This window comes from Hipposideros armiger, unplaced genomic scaffold, assembly GCF_001890085.2.
Source record: "Hipposideros armiger isolate ML-2016 unplaced genomic scaffold, ASM189008v1 scaffold_966, whole genome shotgun sequence".
Taxonomy (NCBI): Eukaryota; Metazoa; Chordata; class Mammalia; order Chiroptera; family Hipposideridae; genus Hipposideros; species Hipposideros armiger.
This window is the reverse complement of record NW_017732316.1, coordinates 88,752-110,294: the sequence shown is the minus strand read 5'-3', so window position 1 is coordinate 110,294 and position 21,543 is coordinate 88,752. Positions and strand designations below refer to the sequence as shown.

Sequence of the window (21,543 nt, the reverse complement as noted above, 5' to 3'; positions counted from 1 at the left end):
ACATAGATTGTCAAAAAGCTTTCTAAGCTATTAACTTTAAGTCTCTTATTAGAAGATATTTTTAGCCTATAAAGGCAATATTAAAACTGTACACATAATAATTTAATAAAATTTGTAAGTCTTCTTCAAGAAGAAGTTAAATTGGCACTGTAAATACACCACAAAACGCTCTTTTACAAAAATCAAGTTATTGTCATGATTGTGACGGGACAAAGTGAATTCCTAAAAGAAACACAAGTAAGTTTAGTCCTAATTGACAAACCTGAAAAGGTTTTGTTTTGTTATATAGCTCTTCATAAAGGAGTTGCCACTTGTTCGTTTCCTCTGTTAAGTCTGCCTCTGAGTTTTCCTTTGCAGCTTTTCTGTAAGGGCAAATTAAAAGAAAAGACACAGTGTTTTAGAATAAATGACTGAGGTATGTGGCACTCAGGTTCTAAGCCTAGATTACCTTGCTTCTTCCTCTTCCAGTTGTTTCTTAAAGTCTTCACCTTGTTGCTTGAGTTGGTTCTCCAAATCAGTTATTTTTTTAAGAGAGGAAACTGAGATTTCTTTAATTTCTGCTTCTTTAAGTGCTGATTTGGTCTGCAGATCTAGAAGCATCCTTGGGTTTGAGAGAGAAGAATCCACTAAACATTTGACAGCCATTTTAATTATTATTTATTTTTTTAAACTTAAGACTTCTTCAAGAATTGTACTTTTTTAACTTAACCGAGTAAATTCTTAATTTGCAATTTAAGATCACCCAAAGCAAGCCACGGAACTACAATTCCCAGCGTCCCTTAGTAGTTGGCTTTCAACAACATTAAGCTGCCATTACGGTTCTAAGGCCACGAGTTTGGGCAGGTTTTATTTCCACTGCATACCTTGCGTATTCTTGATTTGAGCTCTCAGTTGCCAGTATCTGATGTTGAACATCCTCTATATTTTTCTCAGCCTTGGCCACTTTTTCCTTAAGTGTTAAGTTCTCCAGCTTTAGATCTTCTATTTCACTAGCTGTTAATGCTTTATAGCTTATTAAAAACAAAAAAAAGTTAAAAGATTTTTCTAACTATTGTATGCATGACAAATACACAGCTGATGAATTTGTACTTTGTTACCTTTTCAGTAAAACAAACAAAACCTTAGTATCTATTTATACATTTTATATGGCATATGCTGCTCATTCAAAGAAAAAAAGAATCAAGTGCCTACTATGTGCAGGAAGTATGCATACAGAAATAAAGAAAAAAAAAACAAAAAAACCAACAACTACTGAACATGAAAATTATGCTGAAACAAAAAATTCTACAATCTTCTGAATTTACTGTCACAGAGTTTATGGTCTTGAAGGGAAGATAGGGAAATGCCTGTCTAGGTTTTTGCAAAAAAATTGGAAAAACAAGTATAAAATTAAATTTCTGGTGTTATGAAGAAAAACTATAGATCGCCTTAAGCTGATGGAACAGGCGACCCTACATTTTGGTTGGTTATTCAGAAAAGGCCTTTCTGAGGAATTCATAATGAAAAGCTGAGACATGATGGATAAGGAGGATTTAGCTAGGCAGTCAGAGGAAAGTATTTCAGAGGGAGCAGGTGCACACAGGCTCAGAGGGATGTAGAACACAGTGCATTAAGAGACGAGGCTGGAGCAGAAGCTAGATACGCAAGAGGCCAGCCATCACCGTGGGGCGGAATGGGTTTACCTGAGGTCTCTAAGTAAGTGTGTGGACTACTCCGAAGGTAAGCGGAGAATGGATTGGGAAAGGGGCAGGAGAGCAAATCTGGAAAATTAACTAGAGGGCCAATTATTTATCAGTCCAGGTGAGTGGTAAAGAAGGCTTGGACTAAGGAGTTGGCAATGGAAAGACATGAGATCTTTTTTTGAGGCAGAATTTTAAAATACCAGAAACAGAGTGGATGTTGGGAGAAAGAGAGAGGATATAATTAAAGATGACTATAAGATGTATGGAATGAGAAGCTGGAAAGATGTTATTATTTTTTTTTTTAGCTGAGCCATCCTGCCACCTGTTGGCAGATCAACGGCTAATCAGCTCGGGCCGGGACTCAAACTGCTGTTGCTCAGAGCTCGAACTCTTGAGTGAGCTCTTAACCAACTGAGCCACTCAGCCGGCCTTGGGAAGATGTTATTGACTGGGATAAAAAAAAGAATGAGACTAGAGATAGAAAGAGATAGATCAAGAGTTGTTTTAGATAGATTAATACCAGGTGATATTGAGATATCTACTTTGAGACGTCAAGTAGGCAGCTGGATATATGGGCACAGAGCTGAAAGGAGAGGTGAGGGTTGAAGAAATAAATTTTAATTCTATTAGCATATTGATGGTGAATGAAGTCATAGAATGGCTAAAAACCTCCGAAGGCACTATTTTTCAAAGTAGCAAGAAGGGAAATCCCTTTACAGGGTTGACAGCATCACTAAAAATTATATATGTATGTATATATAATGTGTATAATTTATATTTATGCTCTGACATATAAAAATTATAATATATACATATAAATAGTGTGTGTGTGTGTGTGTGTGTGTGTGTGTGTGTGTGTGTGTGTGTATGTTACAATATATCACATATAAGAACAGGCCACTGGGGAAACAAGGTACTACTCAACAAATAGGCACTAGGCAATTGATTATCCACATGGAAAAACAAAAATAAATTTGATCCTATATCACTACACACACAGAAATCAGTTCTAGGTGAAAAAGTGAAACGTCAAACTTTGAAACTTTTAGAACAAAACTAGAAGAATATCTTTATGTTCTTGGGCTAGAAAGAAGTTCTTTAATGAGATGCAAAAGTGTTCACATAAAGATCTATAAATTTAACTACATTAAAATAAAAGGTAAATTCCTATATATATGACTACCATGTAACACTAAATGCCCATTTGTGGTTGGTCATTATGGAATTTAAAGCGATACCAATAATTTTATTTGTGTGATTGATTTGTTCACAATTTTCCCTAGGAAGACACCCATCCCTGCTTTTACTATGCTTAGAGTGCAGTCTCCCAATAAAAATACCTTTCAAATCGAGCAGTAATGTCTCCAAGATTTTGCACCGTGCTATTATACCTTTCCTGCAAAAGCAGGGTGGCCTGTGTGTGAGCAGCATCACTTTCCTGGAGTTCAGCTTCTTTCCTAAGAAAAAGGAACAATTAAAAGATAAGCTGCTAACTACACATCATTACCCTAAGACAGAGATGAGTACTGTACTCGCTTCTGACGCTGTCTACATGAATGGCCTACACCTGAGAGCATGCTTATTTATGTACGGCTTCATCTGATCTTCCCTGCTCTTATTTTACTTTTGTATTCATCCTTATTTACCTATTTCTAAACTTATCTTTTCGTATCATATGTATTTATGTAGGTAGTCTGAACCTTTTTTTTTTTTTTTGGAAGAAAATAGGATAAAAAGACTCCAATGGAATCTTAACAGCAGCAGCCAAGACTAAAGAATGTGAAGGCTCACCAGTTAAACGCACTTGGACTGAATAAAGTTTCATTCTCTGCATGCAGACATTTAAGAAATATGAAGTTTTAGTTAAGGACAGTTCATTTTAAAAGTTCTTTTGAAAAAGTGTTACAGGACTATGTAAATTTATTTTGATTATGTCAACAACTCACATAAATTGTTATTCAGCTTCAACAACTTATTTAGCAGATAATTTTGCATAGACAGAATGGCTTTTAAGTCATCTTTATAAATATATACTACAAGTCTCAAGATTAAAAAATAGCATATATTACCAAAATGGTGATATATATTTTTAGATAAGCATATGCGCTTCTAAGACATCCTTTAAAGAACATTGAGAACTAAAAACTATAAAGCATTATTCACCTACAAACTAAGTTTGACCCTGAGACAAGATGAACAGCTGGTCAAATTCATTCTGTAATGAATATAGGATTTAAAAAATATACATATCACAGCTAAAAGCAATCAAATAGTACTAAAGGGTTTATAATAATAATATTCTCTCCCCTACCCTCTAGGGGAATCACTTTCAACTCTTAGTTTTTCTTTTAAGCATAAAATTCCCAGGCTGGAAGGGACCATAGAAAGTATCTCATAAAACTCCTTTATATCTAATGAAACAGGGAATTAAAGGTTAAGATTGTTTTGCTCATAATCACACAGCTAGTTAATAGACCTAGAAGTAAAATCCTTATCTTCTGACCTTTGGATCCAGTTCTTTGAGTTAGAATAAATGACTGTTTCAACTTTCTTTCTGAAACTGATATCATTTACTCTGTTTCTTAGAGTGCCTGTTCCCTGAGATTGACTGCAGTATAGAGCAATACCCCTAATTACACTTCGGTACTGCACTCAAAAAACAGGCATATATAAACCCTCGTTGTTCTTTTTCATTATCACTAATCACTAAAAGAAAGCCGAAAAGAGATTAATAAAAAAAAATATCCAACAAGAGATGGATATACAGTTCTGAGATATATCTCATGTCTAGTCCATGGTTCCTTGCTAGACAATTGTTTAGTGATAAAATTCCCAGGATTCAAACAATATAATTATTCTATTTGCAATTTGAGCCTAATAACCAACCTAGGTATTTTAATTGAAGAAAAAGTGGTGGAGGACACATAACGTGATGAAAACAATATGGAACTAGAGTTTAAAAAAAGCATGAGATCTCAGTCTTTCTACTTTTAATGATAAATTCCTTATCTTTGAATGTGTCCCAGTTCTGGTTCTGTTTTCCTATTTTGCTTTTTGATTGTTACTTCTGAAGTACTTGTGGTGCTCCCTCAGAAAAGGTAATTAAAGACATAACTTATACTATGTACACTGATGTACATATAGAGAAAAAACAGAAATGTATCTTATAAAAGGGTGACATTTTTAGTTTTGGGTACTTTTCTAAATCTGTTATCGTTGTAATGCTAATTTCCAGTAATTTCTAGAAAACATAACAGTAGTTATAGGAACCAAAAATTTTGGTCATTTTAAAATTAAAAGTCACTTTAATTAAACCTTTTAAATAAAGAAAGGGCATGGTTTCTGACTATCATACTTTGGCTGTCATACTTTTTTGTATGTCCATCCTAACATGTTTTCCTGAAAATAAGACCTAGCTGGAGAAGAAGCCCTAGCATGATTCCTCCAGGATGTGGAGGGCACGCACCCCTCACATGAGGGTTTTATGACCTGTTTCAGGGAGAAGGGTGCCTTTTCCACAAACTCCTTCAGCTTAAAATATTCAGTATGCCAAGGTGCCATATTTTGGCGCCTAAAATCATGCTACAGCTTATTTTCTGGCTAGGTCTTATTTTCAAGGAAACAGGGTATGCACGTACTTTTCCTCCCTGTGTCTATTCCTTACTTGTAAAATAATTAAAACCTCACCCACTTGCATGATTGATGTGAGAATCCTGAGAGAATGTACTAGAAAATACTTTGTAACATCTGAAGTCATATGTAAACATGAGGTCCTGTTAATACAAACCCTTTCAGTTTTCCTTCTAGAAGTTTCAGTTCTTCAGCCCTAGCTTTTGTTTCCTCTTCCAGTTGCTTGACCAGATTTTCAGTTTGTTCCTCCTTTTCCTGTAATTTGTCTAGCTCATCCAGAGCTTGTTTTAATTCTTCCTCAAAGAGACTCTTCTCTTTCATCATTTCCTCGTGAAAAGAACATAGCTTCTGCTGAAGACGAGACGATAGTTCCTACATCCAAATAGAAAAACCATCAAAATAATTTAAAAGGTTTTAATAATTTAATTGAATTTAATAATCCGTGCAGCTTTATTAAGCACAGAAAATAAATACAGATAACAAAGTATGAACACTAAATTCAAGAGCCTCAAGGAAATTTGAAAAAATATAAAAATATACGTATACCGTTTTGTTGGGATTATATCTTATGTCTTGTCTTACTTGTGATAAATATTTCAAGCTTTTTTTCTATGCAACACACACACACACACACACACACACATTCTTGTAAAACTAAAATTATACTCTACACGGACTTTTATATTTTTCTCGTATATTATATAAAAAGTACTATGATTTCAATGTTATATAAAAGATTTTAAAGTTACATGAATAATTGCCAATAAGTAAATAAACACAAGTATATCACCACTGTAAAAAAAATCTAACATTATAGAGAAAGTGGAAATCGCCTCTGACCACTCCCCATCCCAATCTTAGTTTTCCTCTTCCAGAGACAACCACTAGTTTGGTCCATATATATCTTATGGTCCTTTCCTATATATTTATATATTTTTAAAAATACAAATGATCTATACTATATATGCAAATGTCATTTTAAAAACCATAAAAATAGTTGTTGAGATCTTTTCAAGTCAGTATTCATAGATCTACTTAATCCCTTTCGTTGTTGCAGACTGTTCGACAATATACTATCTCACTTCAGCACATGTGAATACCTGCTTGCCCAACTCTCAACACTGGGGTTTTAGCAAATGTTTAAATTTGTGCCAACCTCATAAGTGAAAAAGTATGTCCATTTCTTTGATGGCTACTAAGGCAGAGCATCTATTAATGTTTACAGGCTATCTGACTTTCTGCTTTTAAGAATTTTCTATTTCCATCCTATGCCGGTATTTTTTTATTTTTTTTTTAGTGGACTGTCTTTTTTCTCACTGATGTGTAAAATGTTCTTTATGTAATCTGGATTTTAAAAAATTATCAGTTTTGGGCGGCCGAGTGGCGTGATGGTTAAGAACTGGCTTGGGACGCCAGAGGGCCCCGGTTCGGATCCCACATATGAGGGCCAGTGACACTGCCCTCCACAGCTAAGATGCTGAACAACAGCTCAACCTGGAGCTGGGATGCCGTGAGTCGCAGGCGACAGCGTAGGCTGCAGCCCTTGCTGCAGTGGGTTGCCATGGGCTACCGTATGTAGCCAGCAGCCTCCGTGAGCGGCCGTCCAGAAGCCGGCGACTGATCTGCCTCGCCCGGGAAGAGCGCAATGATGGTGCCAACTTGGGCCAGTGAAGCAACGTCCTCCACAACTAGACTGAAGAACAAAACGACAGCAACCTGTCTGTTCCCCTTCCCCCAGTTCCCCAGCACTGTTTCCATCCCCCCAGTTCCCCAATAAAAAATCTTAAAAAAAAAATTTATCAGCTTTGTTTCTTGTGTAATTACACACTCTTCTACAACTTAACTATAAATGCGTATGTAGTAATCTAATACAAGAATGTGCTGAAAAAGGTTTTTAAACTATTTCCTTATTTTGCTTCCTGTTGCTTGTAATTTTTTCACATGATCAATAACCCTAGGGTGAACATCTTTGTAGTTAATCTGCAGCGCAGCCATGATTATTCCCGAAGGATAAGCTTCTAAAAACAGAACTGTTGGATCAAAGGACGTATACAATTTAAAGGTTTTCTGATCACGGTAAATGTATGACATAAAATAAGTACTAGTTTTATTTTAAATGATAGTAAAGTACCTTCTCTTGTTGCAGAAGTAAATCAATTTGCAACTCTTTTTGTTGTAGCTTCTCGTGTTCTTGTTTTTCAAGAATAAACTTCTGTTGTATGTTTTGTATTTCAGAATTTAGATTTTCATCCCGTTCTCTACCCCTGTTGATGAGGTCTTCTATAAAAGGAAAACATGAAAAATGCTGTAATTAGATCCCAATATTAAGTTTTAAGAACCCAGATTCCCATAATTTCATTATAGATATTGCTGTTAGCATGTTAACAGAGATCAAGTATCTCCAAAGGAAAAAAAAACAACTCTGAAGTTTGTATCATTAATATATTATATATAATAACAACCCCCCAAGCCTGGTTTTATGTTTTTAGCAATTTTAAATGGTCACAAAACAGGGATTAACGAACAGCACAGTTGTGCATATTTTAATCAAGACAAGCAATATATTAAAATAAACAGAACAAGCATTATAAAAGACAAAAATTCTCACATACAGAAAAAGATTAGTTGTTGTTTATATAATTACTTTAAAAAGTTGTTTTCACATAGCAGTGCTTTTCTTAAATATTGTATGTAGTACTTATCTAAGGAAATTAATACTGTCAACACTAGGATACCTTTTTCTTTTTCAAGCAGCTGACATTTAGCACTCAGATCTTCTACTTGTTTAGATAACATAACAACATCTTCCTCAAGGGACTGCTTCAGATTTAAAACTTCATGATTCTTCTCTTTCAAATTTTCTTCCAACTGGGCAATATCTAGCTTGTATTTTTCCACTTGATCTGCTGTACAGCTGCATTAAAACAAATTATTTTGAAGAGCACATCTATTTAAGCATAGGGAAAATTAACTGAAAAGAGATGAAAATGGTGTATTCATGACACTTCAACAAATTAAGGTCCAATAGCAAACTGCTATTCTTATTACCTTATTTCTTCGATGTATTCTAAGAGTTTTTCTGTTTCAGACTTTTCATCAACCTTTTCTTTCTCTACTGAAACACTGAAAAGAAGTTGCATATATTAATACATACACTAATCACACATAATGCTCACTCTATACCAGATACTTGTTTCAGGCAGGCTGACTCGAATCCAACTCTTCACCATTCATTTATGTGACCTCTCAAGTTTAGAATTTAATGTATGCAAATAGGACATTCAAGTTTTTTCTAAGTGAGAAAGCTTTCCAAATATACTCTGATAAAAGGACCGTGATGACAAAAGTCATCATCAACAACATTCCAAGTGTTAGAAATAACCATTTTTTTTAGCTTTCCCAGTTTCCCTACCCAGCACACATACAAAATAGCATTTCGTGTGCCCTAAAGACTTGTTCCAGGCTGCCTTATATTCAATTACTTACATGCTTACCTCCTGCAAACACCTCAGTTTTAGAAATGGGCAAGAGATTTAAACAGACACCTTACAAAAGGATACATATGAATTGTCAATAAGCACATAAAAAAACCCTCAACATTAATAATGAAACATTAAAATCCCAAATGAGCTACTACTTCACACTTACTGGAAAGGCTGAAATCAGACTGACAATATCAAAGGTCGGTGAGGCGATGGAAGAACTGGGACTATCACACACTGCTATGTAGGTGTGTGAAATGGTACATCCACTCTGAGTTTTTGAAAATGTTCCATATACTACCCTATAACCTAGGAATTCCACCCCCAGATATTTACTCAAGAGAAATAAAAACATGTCCACAAAAAAAAGCATACTTAGCAGTCTTATTTATAATAGCCAGAAACTAGAAACCCAAATATTAATCAAAAGAGAAGAGTAAATAAATGAGGTACATTCATATAGCAGACTACTACTCAGAAATTAAAAGGAACAAATTATAATACACACAACAGTATGGATGAATCTCAAAGAATTATGTTCAACAAAAGAAGACACACACGCATACGCAAATACACACATGCTGTGATAAATGTTCTCCCAAAAGCCAAACTAATTCATGATGATGGACGTCAGAAAGTGCTTGTGGGGTGAGGGGTGTTACATGGGTTGGAGCAGGAAGAGGCACAGAGGAACTTTCTGAGGGGAGGGCAATGGTCTCTATCATGCTAGGGTGGTGGTTATACAGGTATTCACAATTGTCAAGTCACCAAAAACATAGTGATCTGTGTGTTTTACTGTATGTAAATTACAGCTCAGCGATAAAAAGAAGGCTAGCATTGTGCATTAATCACAGCCTCCTATACCACTGTTTCTCAGTTTTGGTGAATTTTATCACCGCCATGAGGTTATACTATTAGAAAGATGACGAGGCCTTTCTTCGTCATTGGTACAGAAGATGTACAAAAGTAGTAACATTCATCCATTTTTTTCAGCATGAATTGTTTGGGAATGATTAGGTCTCAACTATCACTTCCGAAAAGAAAATAGGGTGATTAGCGGAAGGCAATGATAGGTATTGAGGGAAGATTAAAGTCTCAGTAAACAATAGCGAGGTGACAGAGGTAAACCAAGAACTAATTACACGTAATATTTTCTCTTTCCTTTGAGTCACTCACAGTTTCCCCTGCAGTTGTGCTATTTTCCCCTGAGACTCTTCCAGATTCTTCTGGGTGACCTGTAATTTCACGTCCATGCCTTGCTGTTTGGCCATGATACTCTACACAACAGAAATGTGTTTCAGGAAATTAAAAAATTGTTCAGATTCACAGGCCCAGACACAGCAAACTTAGCAAACGTTTTCATCACTCACCCTCACCTTAGTTTCTCTTCTGTTTCTAAGTTTCATCAACTCAAGGCTTAGAATTCTCATATTCTTCTGGTTACCATCTTCAGAAAACTAAGTACGACACGCAAAAGATTCATAAATGTTTGCTGCTAAGTCATATATAAAATCACCTAACTATTGATTATTCTACCAATTACTGGGACTACTACTTGCCTATAATATACTCTGGTAGAGAAAAAGGCCTTTGACCAACACCAGGATTACTTGATTTTATACCACTATTGTTTTTGTCTCTCCTTTTCCTTAAGGTGACTTTCTGGTTTATTTCTGAAAGTAACCTGGGTGGTCACTTACCTCTATATGCTGAAAAGTACATCACGAAGCTCTAAAATACAGCTTCCTGGAGAGGATTTTGTAAAGGGTGTTTCCTTAACAAAATGCATCTGGATTGCCTGGTAGACTTTGAAATATGCAGACTACAAGGTTTACCCCAGGCCAACTAAATCAGATCATCCTGGGTGGGGCCCAGGAATCTGCCCCTTTTCTCATGCTGGATTCTTCTGCAGCCTCACTCGCTCACGCCCTGTGTAAGCAAAGGGCCCAGCACATTACAGGCCCTGAACCAACGCCTCTTATTAAACTGAACAGTGGTTTACAGCCTCATTCTACTTCTGTAAAAAGCAGTGACCACGTTACGTACTTTAAGATCTGTTAGAATATTAACATCAATAAACACAATTTATTGAACACATTTAGTCCACAAAGTTTTTCATTTCCCACTTCATTCCCCAAAGGATTGGAGATGGAAACCTGCTATTATTTATTTCAGAGAAAGATCTTGAAAGTGACTTCTAGGTGCAAATTCTGCAACTTTGATTCATGGCCTTCCGGATGCGGGTTACTTTGAAGGAGGGTGAGGAAACGTCAGGCATTGAAACAAAACCTAGCTTGTTTGTTTATAACTCCTTATGTGCCAGGCACCATGATAAAAAAGATACAATCATAGTTCCTATTGGAAGCAGCTTACTATTTAAGGTACGTTTAGGGTAGGGAAAGGACTAACCTGGAGCCTAAAATTCCCAAACAACTGGTCTGTGAGAAAAAAACATGTTTATTATTTATTCAAGCGTAAGTATTATCACGAGGCTCAAATACCTTAGATTTTAGTAGCTCATTAGCCCTGGATAATTCAGCAAGCTGTTTTTCCAGAGTAGCATTACTTGCAGAGAGAGACGTTTTTTCCCTGACTGCCGCACTTAGCTTTGCTTCCATCTTCTCCACCTCAGCTTCCAGATCCTGGATCCGCTTGTCCTGAGCGCCACGTTCCTGCACAAGGACACGGATCTGGATGGAAACAAGGTGACAAATGAATGATTCACTGAGTCAATGCCCAGTAACTACCTGCTACTGATAATTAAAACATTCAAGTTCTAGAAAAACCTCTGATTGTGACATGATGCTCTTAGATATTCTAATTTCACTAGCTGTTTAACAATCATACTTACTTTTCAATACATCTTAAAAATCTGTGAGCATTTTAAGGACACAGGATTTTAATTGCCATAAGCTTCCTGGTGTAATTAAACTCTTCATTCACTTTTAAGGTCTTTCTACCTATAAGAGCTCTTATTTTTCTCTAGTTCTATATATATAAAATCAAATTACAGTTTCAAAGGCTAAATATCTTTTTTTATTTTAAAGAGGCAGAAGAATTCTTAGTAGGATGCAGTTGGCATCAGCAAACCGTCATTTCTGCTGCAATTACTAGATTACAACCAAACCCCAAATCAAAACCACACAATTTGTCAACAGAAAATGGGGAAGCCAGAATACAATGAAACGGCATGTTTAAAATGTAGGAGGGAAAAACCTGCCCATCTAAAGTTCTATTCACAATGAAAATATCCTTCGAATATGAAGGTGACATACAGATGCTTTCCGAGAAAACAAAGCTGAGAGAACTTGGCAATAATAGGCCAGCATAATAAGAAACGCTGAAGAAGTTTTCAGGTTGAAGGAGAACAATCCCAGATGTTTCTGAGATGGGCACTTTAAATGTAAGGCCACAGACAAGTTCACAAGAAAGTGATCAGAGAGGATTTGTCATGTAAATACTCAACAAAAGAAAGCTCTGTGACTCTCATACGAAGTACATTTTAAGGCAAAAAGTATTACTAGGGATAAAGAGGAAATTTTATGATCAAAAGGTCATTTCAAGAGGAAGACATGATCTTAAATTTGTCATGTACCTAATATCATAACTTCAAAATATAAAAAGTAGACAGAATTAAAAAGAGCAATAGACTAATTCACAGAGCTGAAAATTTAAAAGTACCTCACTTAGGAACTAATAGATTAAGCAGACAAAAATATCAGTGCAGATAAAGATTTGAAGAAAACTGTTAGACCAATTCGAACCAATTGACATATATAGACCACTATACTCAACAAGTGCATATACATTTTTTTCTAATGCACATAAAACATTTACCAAGATAGACTGTTTACTGGATATGAAAGTATCAAGAAGGTATAGCTGTATTAAGTAACATGAAAAGTATTTTTTATTCCTGCTGGTTTTGTATTCTCATCTCAGTATTTTAAGCCTATGTTGCTTAACTAAGAACATATCAAGCACCACTTATGTGTATAGCTGTGAACTAGATGCTAGGGACTGAATGAGCTTTCAGATCCCACGCCACAGATTCTCTATGCTTATCCTATTGCTATAACCAGTGTTTATGGCACAGTGCTACACAGTAGGAGAAAGAACATTGAGATTATCTACCTCTCACTTTTTGCAGTTAAAAAAGCTTAAGCTCCAAAGGAGGGTTTGTACCCTCCAATGCAGACTTGGCCAACCAGATACTATGAATAAGCAAAGTGAGTGAGGACTAGAGAGCGAATGTGAGGCCTTGAGGAGGCGGCCCTGCATAGCCCTGGCAGGCTGTTACCCTGCAGGGAAATGTGGAAACAGCGTTGTCAGAGCTGATTTGGCAGCAAGAAGTTAAAAGTCTGAATTTGTTTTGCATAGAATTTTACATTTAAATATTCATAATTCAAGTTAAAAAACAACAATAACAAATACTGCGGGCCTTAAATAAAGTAGAGCTCTATTTGTCAAAAAAAATCTCTATTCTAAAAGATTAAGTAACTGATGCAATTTACCACTTCTAATCCTGGCACTGCCACTCAGCAGCTCTCTGAGATTCAGTTATTACATCTCTAAGCATGGGTCCCTACGCCACAGCCATGTGTGCCCAATAAAATGATAGACAATATTACTTTTTTTTAAAATGCAAAAAGGATCAGATGCAAGGTAGAGATTTGCAGTTACCTTGACATATTTTTGGTCCTACACCAATATTCAACTGTAATCAATCGAAAGTTTTAATATATCGGAAAAATATGTCCACCGTAAAGAGTTGGTAGTAGAAATATGGAAAAAAGACTGCCAGAAAAGGAAAGCTGGCAGTGACCAGCTGAGCCCTGCTTAGGGAAGGAAGTGGGTTCTTGAGGCCAGCTCTACTCAATGGGAATTTTTGCCATGGTGGAAAAGCACCGTCCAATATGGGAGCTTCTCGCCACATAGGGCTTTTAAGCACTTGAACTATGATTAGTGCAACTGAAAAACTGTGTTAATTTTATTTAATTTAAATAGTTACATGTGGTTAGTAGCTACTATATATGACAGTGTAGCTCTAGGTCACTTTATCCTTGAGGAAGGCATATATCGCTGGTGCAGAAGAATGCATCAGGTTAGCATAATTCCATCACAGTCCAACTAACCGGCTAGATTGCATGCTCACTAAGCATTCTCTAGCTAGCCATTGTCTTCCATATAGAGTAACACATAAATGTAAATGCTTGATCTTCACATAATTGTAGTTAAACAGCATACTGATTTTCAGTTATATATATATATTTTTTTTCGCCATGAAGTGGGTTATCTTGAATCTGTCCCTCAACATGCTAACAACTTGACTGTGCCAGCACATCACACGGACATCCAGGCTCTAAAATATGGCATTGAAGCCAAGAAACGATTACCCTATAGGCACCGGTCTGCATGGTCTATGTGCCTCACTGTGTATGTCCTCCAATGTCAACAGAATCCCTTCTCTTAACTGTACACAACTCTTCCCATTACAGAGCGCATGTATTTGCCAGTAAGTTGAAGGCATGGCTTACCTCTTTTTCCAGTATCTTCAAATCTTTATCATTCTTTTGAGATTCCTTCTATTTAAAAGTCAAAGAACAGTGATAATCAACTTTAAGTGCCACAAATATCATGGCCAAATTTGATTTTTAGTTATCAGAAACAATTAAGGGTTCCAAACAGTTAATTTTAAACATTTTCCTGAGTCTATTAAACATGTTATAAGTGACTTGTCAGGTGAATGAAGGAAAGGTTCTTTAAATCTCAAAATATTTCAGGTTTAAAAGTTTTCATCCCAATAGATTAGTTTTTTTTCTAACAAGTCCAGTGAAAAGTAAAACTACTGACAGTCTCTTCCTAATGTTAAGCAGCAATACATTTTGAATATTTAACTATGCTGTCTCACAAAGAAAAGAATATTATAAAGAGAAAACAACTTAAACTTAAGATACCCAAAGAGGGGGAGAAATGCAAAAAAATAAAGAAATGAAATAGCAGAAGCTCAGATTTTAATCTACTCATTGCCTTTATTCTAAATAAGAAATAATTCTCACACCATATCTTCATATATCCAACAGCCGTTTTGAGACAATAACCAAAAACAGAATATCTACCTTTTCCATCTAAAAATGGAAGAATATGCATAAACATCTTGAATGAAATCTGTTTTATATGTTTCTAAATTGGGGAGGTGGGTACACTAGTCTCATGTTTATTAATTTACCACCTGATGGCATTTTCAATCAACGAAGGCCTATTATTTTGGGCTTCACACAAACTTCAAACTTGTATGTAACTTGGTTTTCTAAGAGGGCTTATGAATTCTACAACTAATTCAAAGTGTCAGAACTGTTTCTGCAAGAAACTTAAGTCAAGAAATTTAAATCAGTTTCTAAGAGTGTCTATATTAGTCTTACCCAATAAAAATATAATGCAAGGTATGTTTTCAAATTTTCTAGTAGACGCATTAAAAAAATAAAAATTTTCATAATATATTTTACTTAACCCAAAATATCAAAAATATTATTTCAACATGTCGTTAGTATAATTAGTGACATATTTTATATTTTTTGTTCTAAGTCTTCAAGATTTGCTGTGTATTTTACACTCATAGCACATCTCAATTCAGATGCTAAATTTTCATCAGAAATTATCTATCTGTACTTAGATTTCCTAAAATATATAGATGAAAAAATAGACTCACATACCCAAGTTGTTTTGAAAACATTTAAGAGTTTTCCAACAGCAGAATCAAGTATCAGTTTTTAAATATACATTAATTAAAATTAAATGATATTAAAAGTTTAGTTCTTCGCTTTCAAGTGCTCAATGGCCACATGGGGCTGGTTATTCACTTCCTTATTGAACTACATTGCTCTGTCTTACAGAACAAGAGACTTAGCTGCAATTGCCAAATGAATGACTAGGTCTAAGATTAACCTTTGGCTTTGGTTTCTCAACTCTAAAAATGTCATCCCCCACCACTCTTTGGCAGCTTCTGACTAGTAAACATCTTTTAGGTATTAGGATGTTTTGGTTATTTTTTTTTTCTTTTTTCTTTTTCTTTACCAGTACTTACCTTTCCCCACAAACAAAAAACAAAATAACCCAAATGATGGTAACTAACGAATCTAAGCATCATATATATATATATATTTTTTTTTTTAGCTGAGCCATCATGCTACCTGTTGGCAGCTCAGCGGCTGCTCAGCTCGGGCTGGACCTGAACCGCTGTTGCTCAGAGCTCAAACTCCTGAGCGAGCTCTTAACCAACTGAGCCACTCGGCCGGCCGCATCATATAATTTTTAAAGGCTTCCTAGGTATTATAGAATTTATCTAGGTGTAGAAATGCTTGAGGAATGGATTTCCGAAGTAAGGGCACATTTAAGCACAATATATTTAGTAATGATGTAGCTTACTCAAGTCCTATTGATAATATGTTTCATTAATTTACAGATTTACTCATAACCTTAATTTGTACACTTAACTCATTCTAGTCAAATACAATGCCTTTCAGCAATATTTCCAATGATTCAGTTCATAAACCAGTAGAATATAAGGGCTCCTCACCTTTAATCCCAAAGCCTTAACTTTTCTTGCTGAAGCAGGTAAAGTAGCATCTTTGTCAACAGTAAGATTTTGTTCCAATTCTGCAACAAGTTGAATCACAGACAAAACACAATTTCAAAATTCTTATTGCAACTATTAGTGAAGCCATTTAAAGTTATGCTTTTCTTGATTGTACATTTCCAAATAATGAGTTGCACAATATTTTTTACACATTTAACACTTTTCTGATTTTCCTAATATTCCTAATGACAGAAGGTTAAGGTAATTATCAAAAAAGAAACTACAAGGGGCCGGCCTAGTGGCTCAGTTGGTTAAGAGCTAGCGCAAGAGTGCGAGCTCTGAGCAACAGCGGTTCGATGCCCAGCCCGAGCTGAGTTGCTGCTGAGCTGCCAACAGGTAGCAGGATGGCTCAGCTGAAAAAAAACAAAAAAACAAAACAACAGAAAAAAAAAAACAAAGAAACTACATATCTATGTGAGTGTCTTGCTTAATTCTCCTGGCGATAACAACAGGGTAATGATGAAAGCATTACTCTGTAGTTGAACCTTTTATAAATGCATCAAATACAAAAAATTAAATATTGCTGTAGCTTCGCATTTTTAGAAATGCTATAGCATTTCGTAATTTATATGCTGTTATTCATAACTTTCAAACTTACAAGATCATATAGCCATTATTTTATGTGGGGACCCATTACCTTTTTGTTTTTGAAATCTTTGTGATTTCTGAAAGGATACTGGTCCTTTCAATACTTCTGAAGTTTTAACATCATAAGCAGCTGGAGATGGTGCACAACCTAGAGGAAACATAAAACATTAACATCTCATCTAATGTTATTTACGATGTGAAATTAAAAACATGCCATAGTAAAGTGAGTAATGTAAATAGGCCATCAATAAATTGTTTGTTTTTTCAATGTAAAAAATAGCACCCATGTGATAATATAAAGTAGGCCTCTCTATGGGGAACAATATCGTTATCTTCCAAAATGCCCTTTATTTCAACTGGGTCAAAGAAACATAGGCAACTGAGTAAAACAGCAAAGATAGTCTTAGGATGAGCATCATATAAGAACAAGCGACATGGCTTTCTCATTAAGGATTGAACATAAGAAAATATTTGGAATCACCTCTACTCAGAGTCACTCCCGTCACTCCCATAAGATTCTAGAAAAGAAGCAACTAAAAATGTCTGGCCCTCAAGATTTAGCCTGGAATGAAAATGTATAGTGATAATCCATCTCTGGCTAAATCAATACATCAGAAAATTTATAAAGCCATAGCCTATATTTCCATGCTCCAGAAATTTATACTGTATAACCTCACATATGTAACTAGGGTCCCAAACTGAAGGCATTTCAGGATGCTTATGGATAGCAGATGTGAGATCTGGCTCTCAACGCTGACAATAATGTCATTAGCATAAAGCTTTCACTGATTTGGAATCAAGATTTATACAATTCTCTGAAAGGCTATTTTCTTCAGAGTTTCAGGCAAATAAATAGGAACAGCAAAGAGTATGACCATTCCAAGGCAACTCCTACTACCCCCAAAGTGTTTTTCAAATGGGATGATAAAGGCTCATTAGTATACCTTGACTAGTACTTAAAAAAAAAAAAGTGAAACAACAGGAAATACCAGTGTGACTCACATGTAGCAAAGTTAAACACTGTTTTGTGGTACTTTCTAGTTTATGTGTAGAAATATAAATATATATCCCACACGGAGATAAACAAGTTACTTCTCAGCCTGGGACACAATGAAATCATTGCTTTCTAGTCTAAGCAGACCATCAAGGATGGAATTAAGTTCCCATTCCTCCATCTAGAACAATAATCATTTATATATACTGACACAAAGAATCCAATCCTGGGTGCTTTCAAATCCAAATGTGGTCAACAAGGGGTACAGATGGTGGGTTTCCAATTAAGAGAGAATCTTAAACTGAAGTGTAAAATTACCCGAGGGATCTGAGGTAGAGGCGGACTTAGCAAAAAGCATTAATCTTGGCTCGCTCAGATATCGCCACACCATGCAACTGGCTAATGTCATGGGGTGAACAGCAGAGTGTCGGGGGGTTTCCCTAACATCAGGTTAAGGGTGGCACATCTTAGAGCATCTATTTTACTGATTTGGGATAGGGGTGGGGAGCATATTATATTTTAAAGCAAACACCAGACTTCAAAGAAAACTGTCACCACTACTGTAGGCTATGCCTTTTTGGGGACGTGGGGTGAGGGGATGATTCATCTCCTTTGCTCTCTGTTTTTAGGGACACTTCTCTGGAAAAGCGTGAGAAGCACTGCTCTAGGCTTGGCAAAGCAGCCAGAAAAAAAGTGATGTTGAATCCTAGAATTCTAGTTCATCATTAGGCTACACTCCCAAAAGGGGATAAGGGTCAGCGAGAGATGGGATGGTGGACAGTAACTAAGCCGAATCAAGCAAGTTGAGAACAGTAAAAACCATGATTAAAAACTGCGCGTAAGACTCCAGAGTCAAATTTGATAGTTATAGGTATTTAGATTCAAGAAGAACTAGGCTGAAATCCCTACCACCTGTTTGTGAGACTGGGGCATGTGCCATTTTCATGCTTTAGGTCTTTTCCTTACTAACAGCTAAAAATACTACATCATAGATATGACTTGTTAGAAATCTGGGGACAGGCAACATCAGACAATAGAATCGGGATAACTTGGGAGATATCACAAGCTTTCTGCAGCAACTTATGTCTTGATCAGCAATGATCAGGAGCTAACACAAGCAGGCAATGCTTGTATGCAAACAAAACATTTTTTGCATTACATTAAATGCTTCAACCTTCCAGACCTTTTTATTTTCTATTTCTTCCACCTAAAACAGATAGTCCACCTTCCATTTTGCCTGGCTAACTCTCACTTATCCTTCAGACCTCAGGCTGATGTCACCTCTTCCAATTTTCTCTGAATCCCAAATCAGATTAGAACCCCAACTCCATAGAAGTCTGTGCATAGCATTCCTATCATAGAACTCACAGTTTTTGTATGGCTTATAATAATGTATTTATTTGCTTCCCACATTAGACAAAACTGCTTGAAGGCAGGGACTGTCTTATTCATGACTATACCCCTAGTATTTAGCTTAAGGTTGAGGTTAGCAGGGTGGTGAAGAAAACACTGAAAGTTTTGGGGGACGTGGCAATGGGAATAGGGTTTTGTAATCAGCCAATCAGAAAACTTCACCTGCCAATCAATAGACGTTACTATGTGCCGGGTACTGTGTAGTGTTAGTGAGAAGATAGTGAATAAGAATATCATACTCTCTCCTTTTCCAGTCTAGCTTTCAGACACCTAGAAAGTTACTTCTATTTGAGGCTGATTTTTCTTTCATGAAACAGGAATGAAAAGTAGTATCTACTTCGTAGTATGGTTGTTAGGGTTATTGGAGTAATATGAAAAATCACTAGACACACACACACACACACACAGAGCATCAAATAAATGGTAACTGCTATTATTCCTGAAACTGTAAGCCTGAAATATTGTGTAAACGGTAAAGGCAGTTTACTATAAAGCAAAAGATTTTTAAAAAATTCTGTTTAAAAGCCACACTGCTGACAGAACTTAGAGTAGGTTCTGAATTTCTGGGAAATAATATGGTTCTTGAGTCTTAATTTGGAAAATAAGCTTGTGCTGATTCACTTTCTCACGTGGCTTTCCCTTGGGAGAAGAGCGGTGCACACATCTATGTGCATGTTGTCTGACAAATTCAAGATGTAATCAGTGCCCATTAAATTGCTTTATTACAATGGATAAATCATGGGCTTTGTGTTCAGCTCTACCACTTATAGGCTGCTTCACACAGTTACAAAACCCTTCAGTTTCCTCTCCTGTAAAATAAGGACGATATCAGTACCTTCCTCATCTGGCTGTTGGAAAAAAGCAAGCAGATCTAGTAGGAAAAACCTTAGCACAGCCCCTGCATGCAGTCAGCACCTACTAAATGATGAGCGCCTTACCCACCACAGCCACGGCTTGCTGTTTATTGTGCTTATGCCCTGCAGTGGCTAAGAGCACAGGATGGGTTCCTGGAGGCCTGGTTTCAGGCTCCAGTCTTGCCAGTTTGGTTGTGTGACATTGAGGAAATCCTAGTCTCAGTCTTTTCAATCAATAAAATATTGAATAATAGAATTACCTCTCAGGGATGCTGGCGAATTAAAAAAGACTTCATAATCTATTTAAAGGTGGACTGGGATGCCTAGGGTATACCGTAATAGTAGCTGTCATTGCTTCATTTAGTGTTTTCAATACGTGCTACTGCCATGATCTTACACCTATAAACTGCCTGTACCGATCTTCCTTCTTTATGCCCGAAGGAACATCCAAAAAGAAATTCACCAATTCAGACAGAAAGCACTGGTCAAGTGTTTTTCATCACGGAGGCCTTCTGTACGTGACCATCAACTAGGTGGCAATGCCTTCTCATCCCCATTCCTTCTGTCCGCTTTAGTTTCTACACAGCTCTATGGGCTGTATTCTCCAACTGAATGACAGTCCTTGGGGCAGGGACTTGGTTTCGCTCGCTGCTGTATGCTTACCATTTTAGATAGTGCTTGGCATGTAGTAAATGCTTACTTAGTATGTATTTCCTAAGACTGGTTCAATTGAACAGCCCCATCCCAGCCCTAAAATCGCTTCCTATTTGCCTTTGACAACGGAAACCGAGAGGGGCAAGAGGCGTGACAGCAACTCCCGACCCCAGTTTCTTTCCCCGTACGCACCAGAAGGGTCATTGAATCGTTTCAGGGGCGCCTTAGGAAAGGACATGCTGACCACCAGCTCCACAAACCGAAGGTCTCCGGCGTTCCTCCGCAACTTCCTGGTGTTTATTTCGGCCAACTAGCTTCAAATTCAAATCTCCCGGCTCATTCCCTGCAGACGTTAGCCAATTGGAACACCAAAACCCTGCACACACCAATCCAGGAAAGGAACACGCAAAGAGCATGCGCACTCAGCTTTCATCGCGTCCAATTAGGCGACCTTGAGTTTAGGCTACCAGCCAATAGGAGACTATTACTGTCTCCAGCCAATCCCCCGTGCCCAATCAGTTCTGGCGTTACTCAATTGTAACTTACGCACGATCAGCATTTGCGCAAGCGCATTTGATATCTGAAAAGTATGAAAGTCTGTCTGTGGCGT

General features: G+C 36.6%; 1 protein-coding gene across 5 annotated transcripts in view; it reads right to left on the bottom strand.

Moving 5' to 3' along the window:
• Window positions 1-21,435, bottom strand: part of HMMR (hyaluronan mediated motility receptor) — a 28,598-nt gene extending 7,163 nt beyond the window's left edge. For 3 of the 5 annotated variants that reach the window (XR_002122592.1, XM_019630944.1, XM_019630947.1), the window contains exons 1-15: window positions 21,126-21,432; window positions 17,068-17,166; window positions 16,371-16,450; window positions 14,332-14,379; window positions 11,296-11,484; window positions 10,171-10,251; window positions 9,971-10,071; window positions 8,361-8,435; window positions 8,048-8,226; window positions 7,444-7,592; window positions 5,470-5,684; window positions 3,023-3,139; window positions 864-1,010; window positions 449-601; window positions 263-362 (exon numbers count right to left, since the gene is read on the bottom strand). Coding sequence is in view for 4 of the 5 variants with exons in the window: in XM_019630944.1 (XP_019486489.1) it covers window positions 263-362; window positions 449-601; window positions 864-1,010; window positions 3,023-3,139; window positions 5,470-5,684; window positions 7,444-7,592; window positions 8,048-8,226; window positions 8,361-8,435; window positions 9,971-10,071; window positions 10,171-10,251; window positions 11,296-11,484; window positions 14,332-14,379; window positions 16,371-16,450; window positions 17,068-17,166; window positions 21,126-21,171 (1,779 nt within the window). In the remaining variant the exon portion in view is untranslated. Of the gene's footprint in view, window positions 1-262; window positions 363-448; window positions 602-863; window positions 1,011-3,022; window positions 3,140-5,469; window positions 5,685-7,443; window positions 7,593-8,047; window positions 8,227-8,360; window positions 8,436-9,970; window positions 10,072-10,170; window positions 10,252-11,295; window positions 11,485-14,331; window positions 14,380-16,370; window positions 16,451-17,067; window positions 17,167-21,125 lie in introns of all 5 variants that reach the window. The other 2 variants (XM_019630945.1, XM_019630946.1) reach the window with 2 other exon arrangements.
• Window positions 21,436-21,543: the final 108 nt, after the last annotated feature.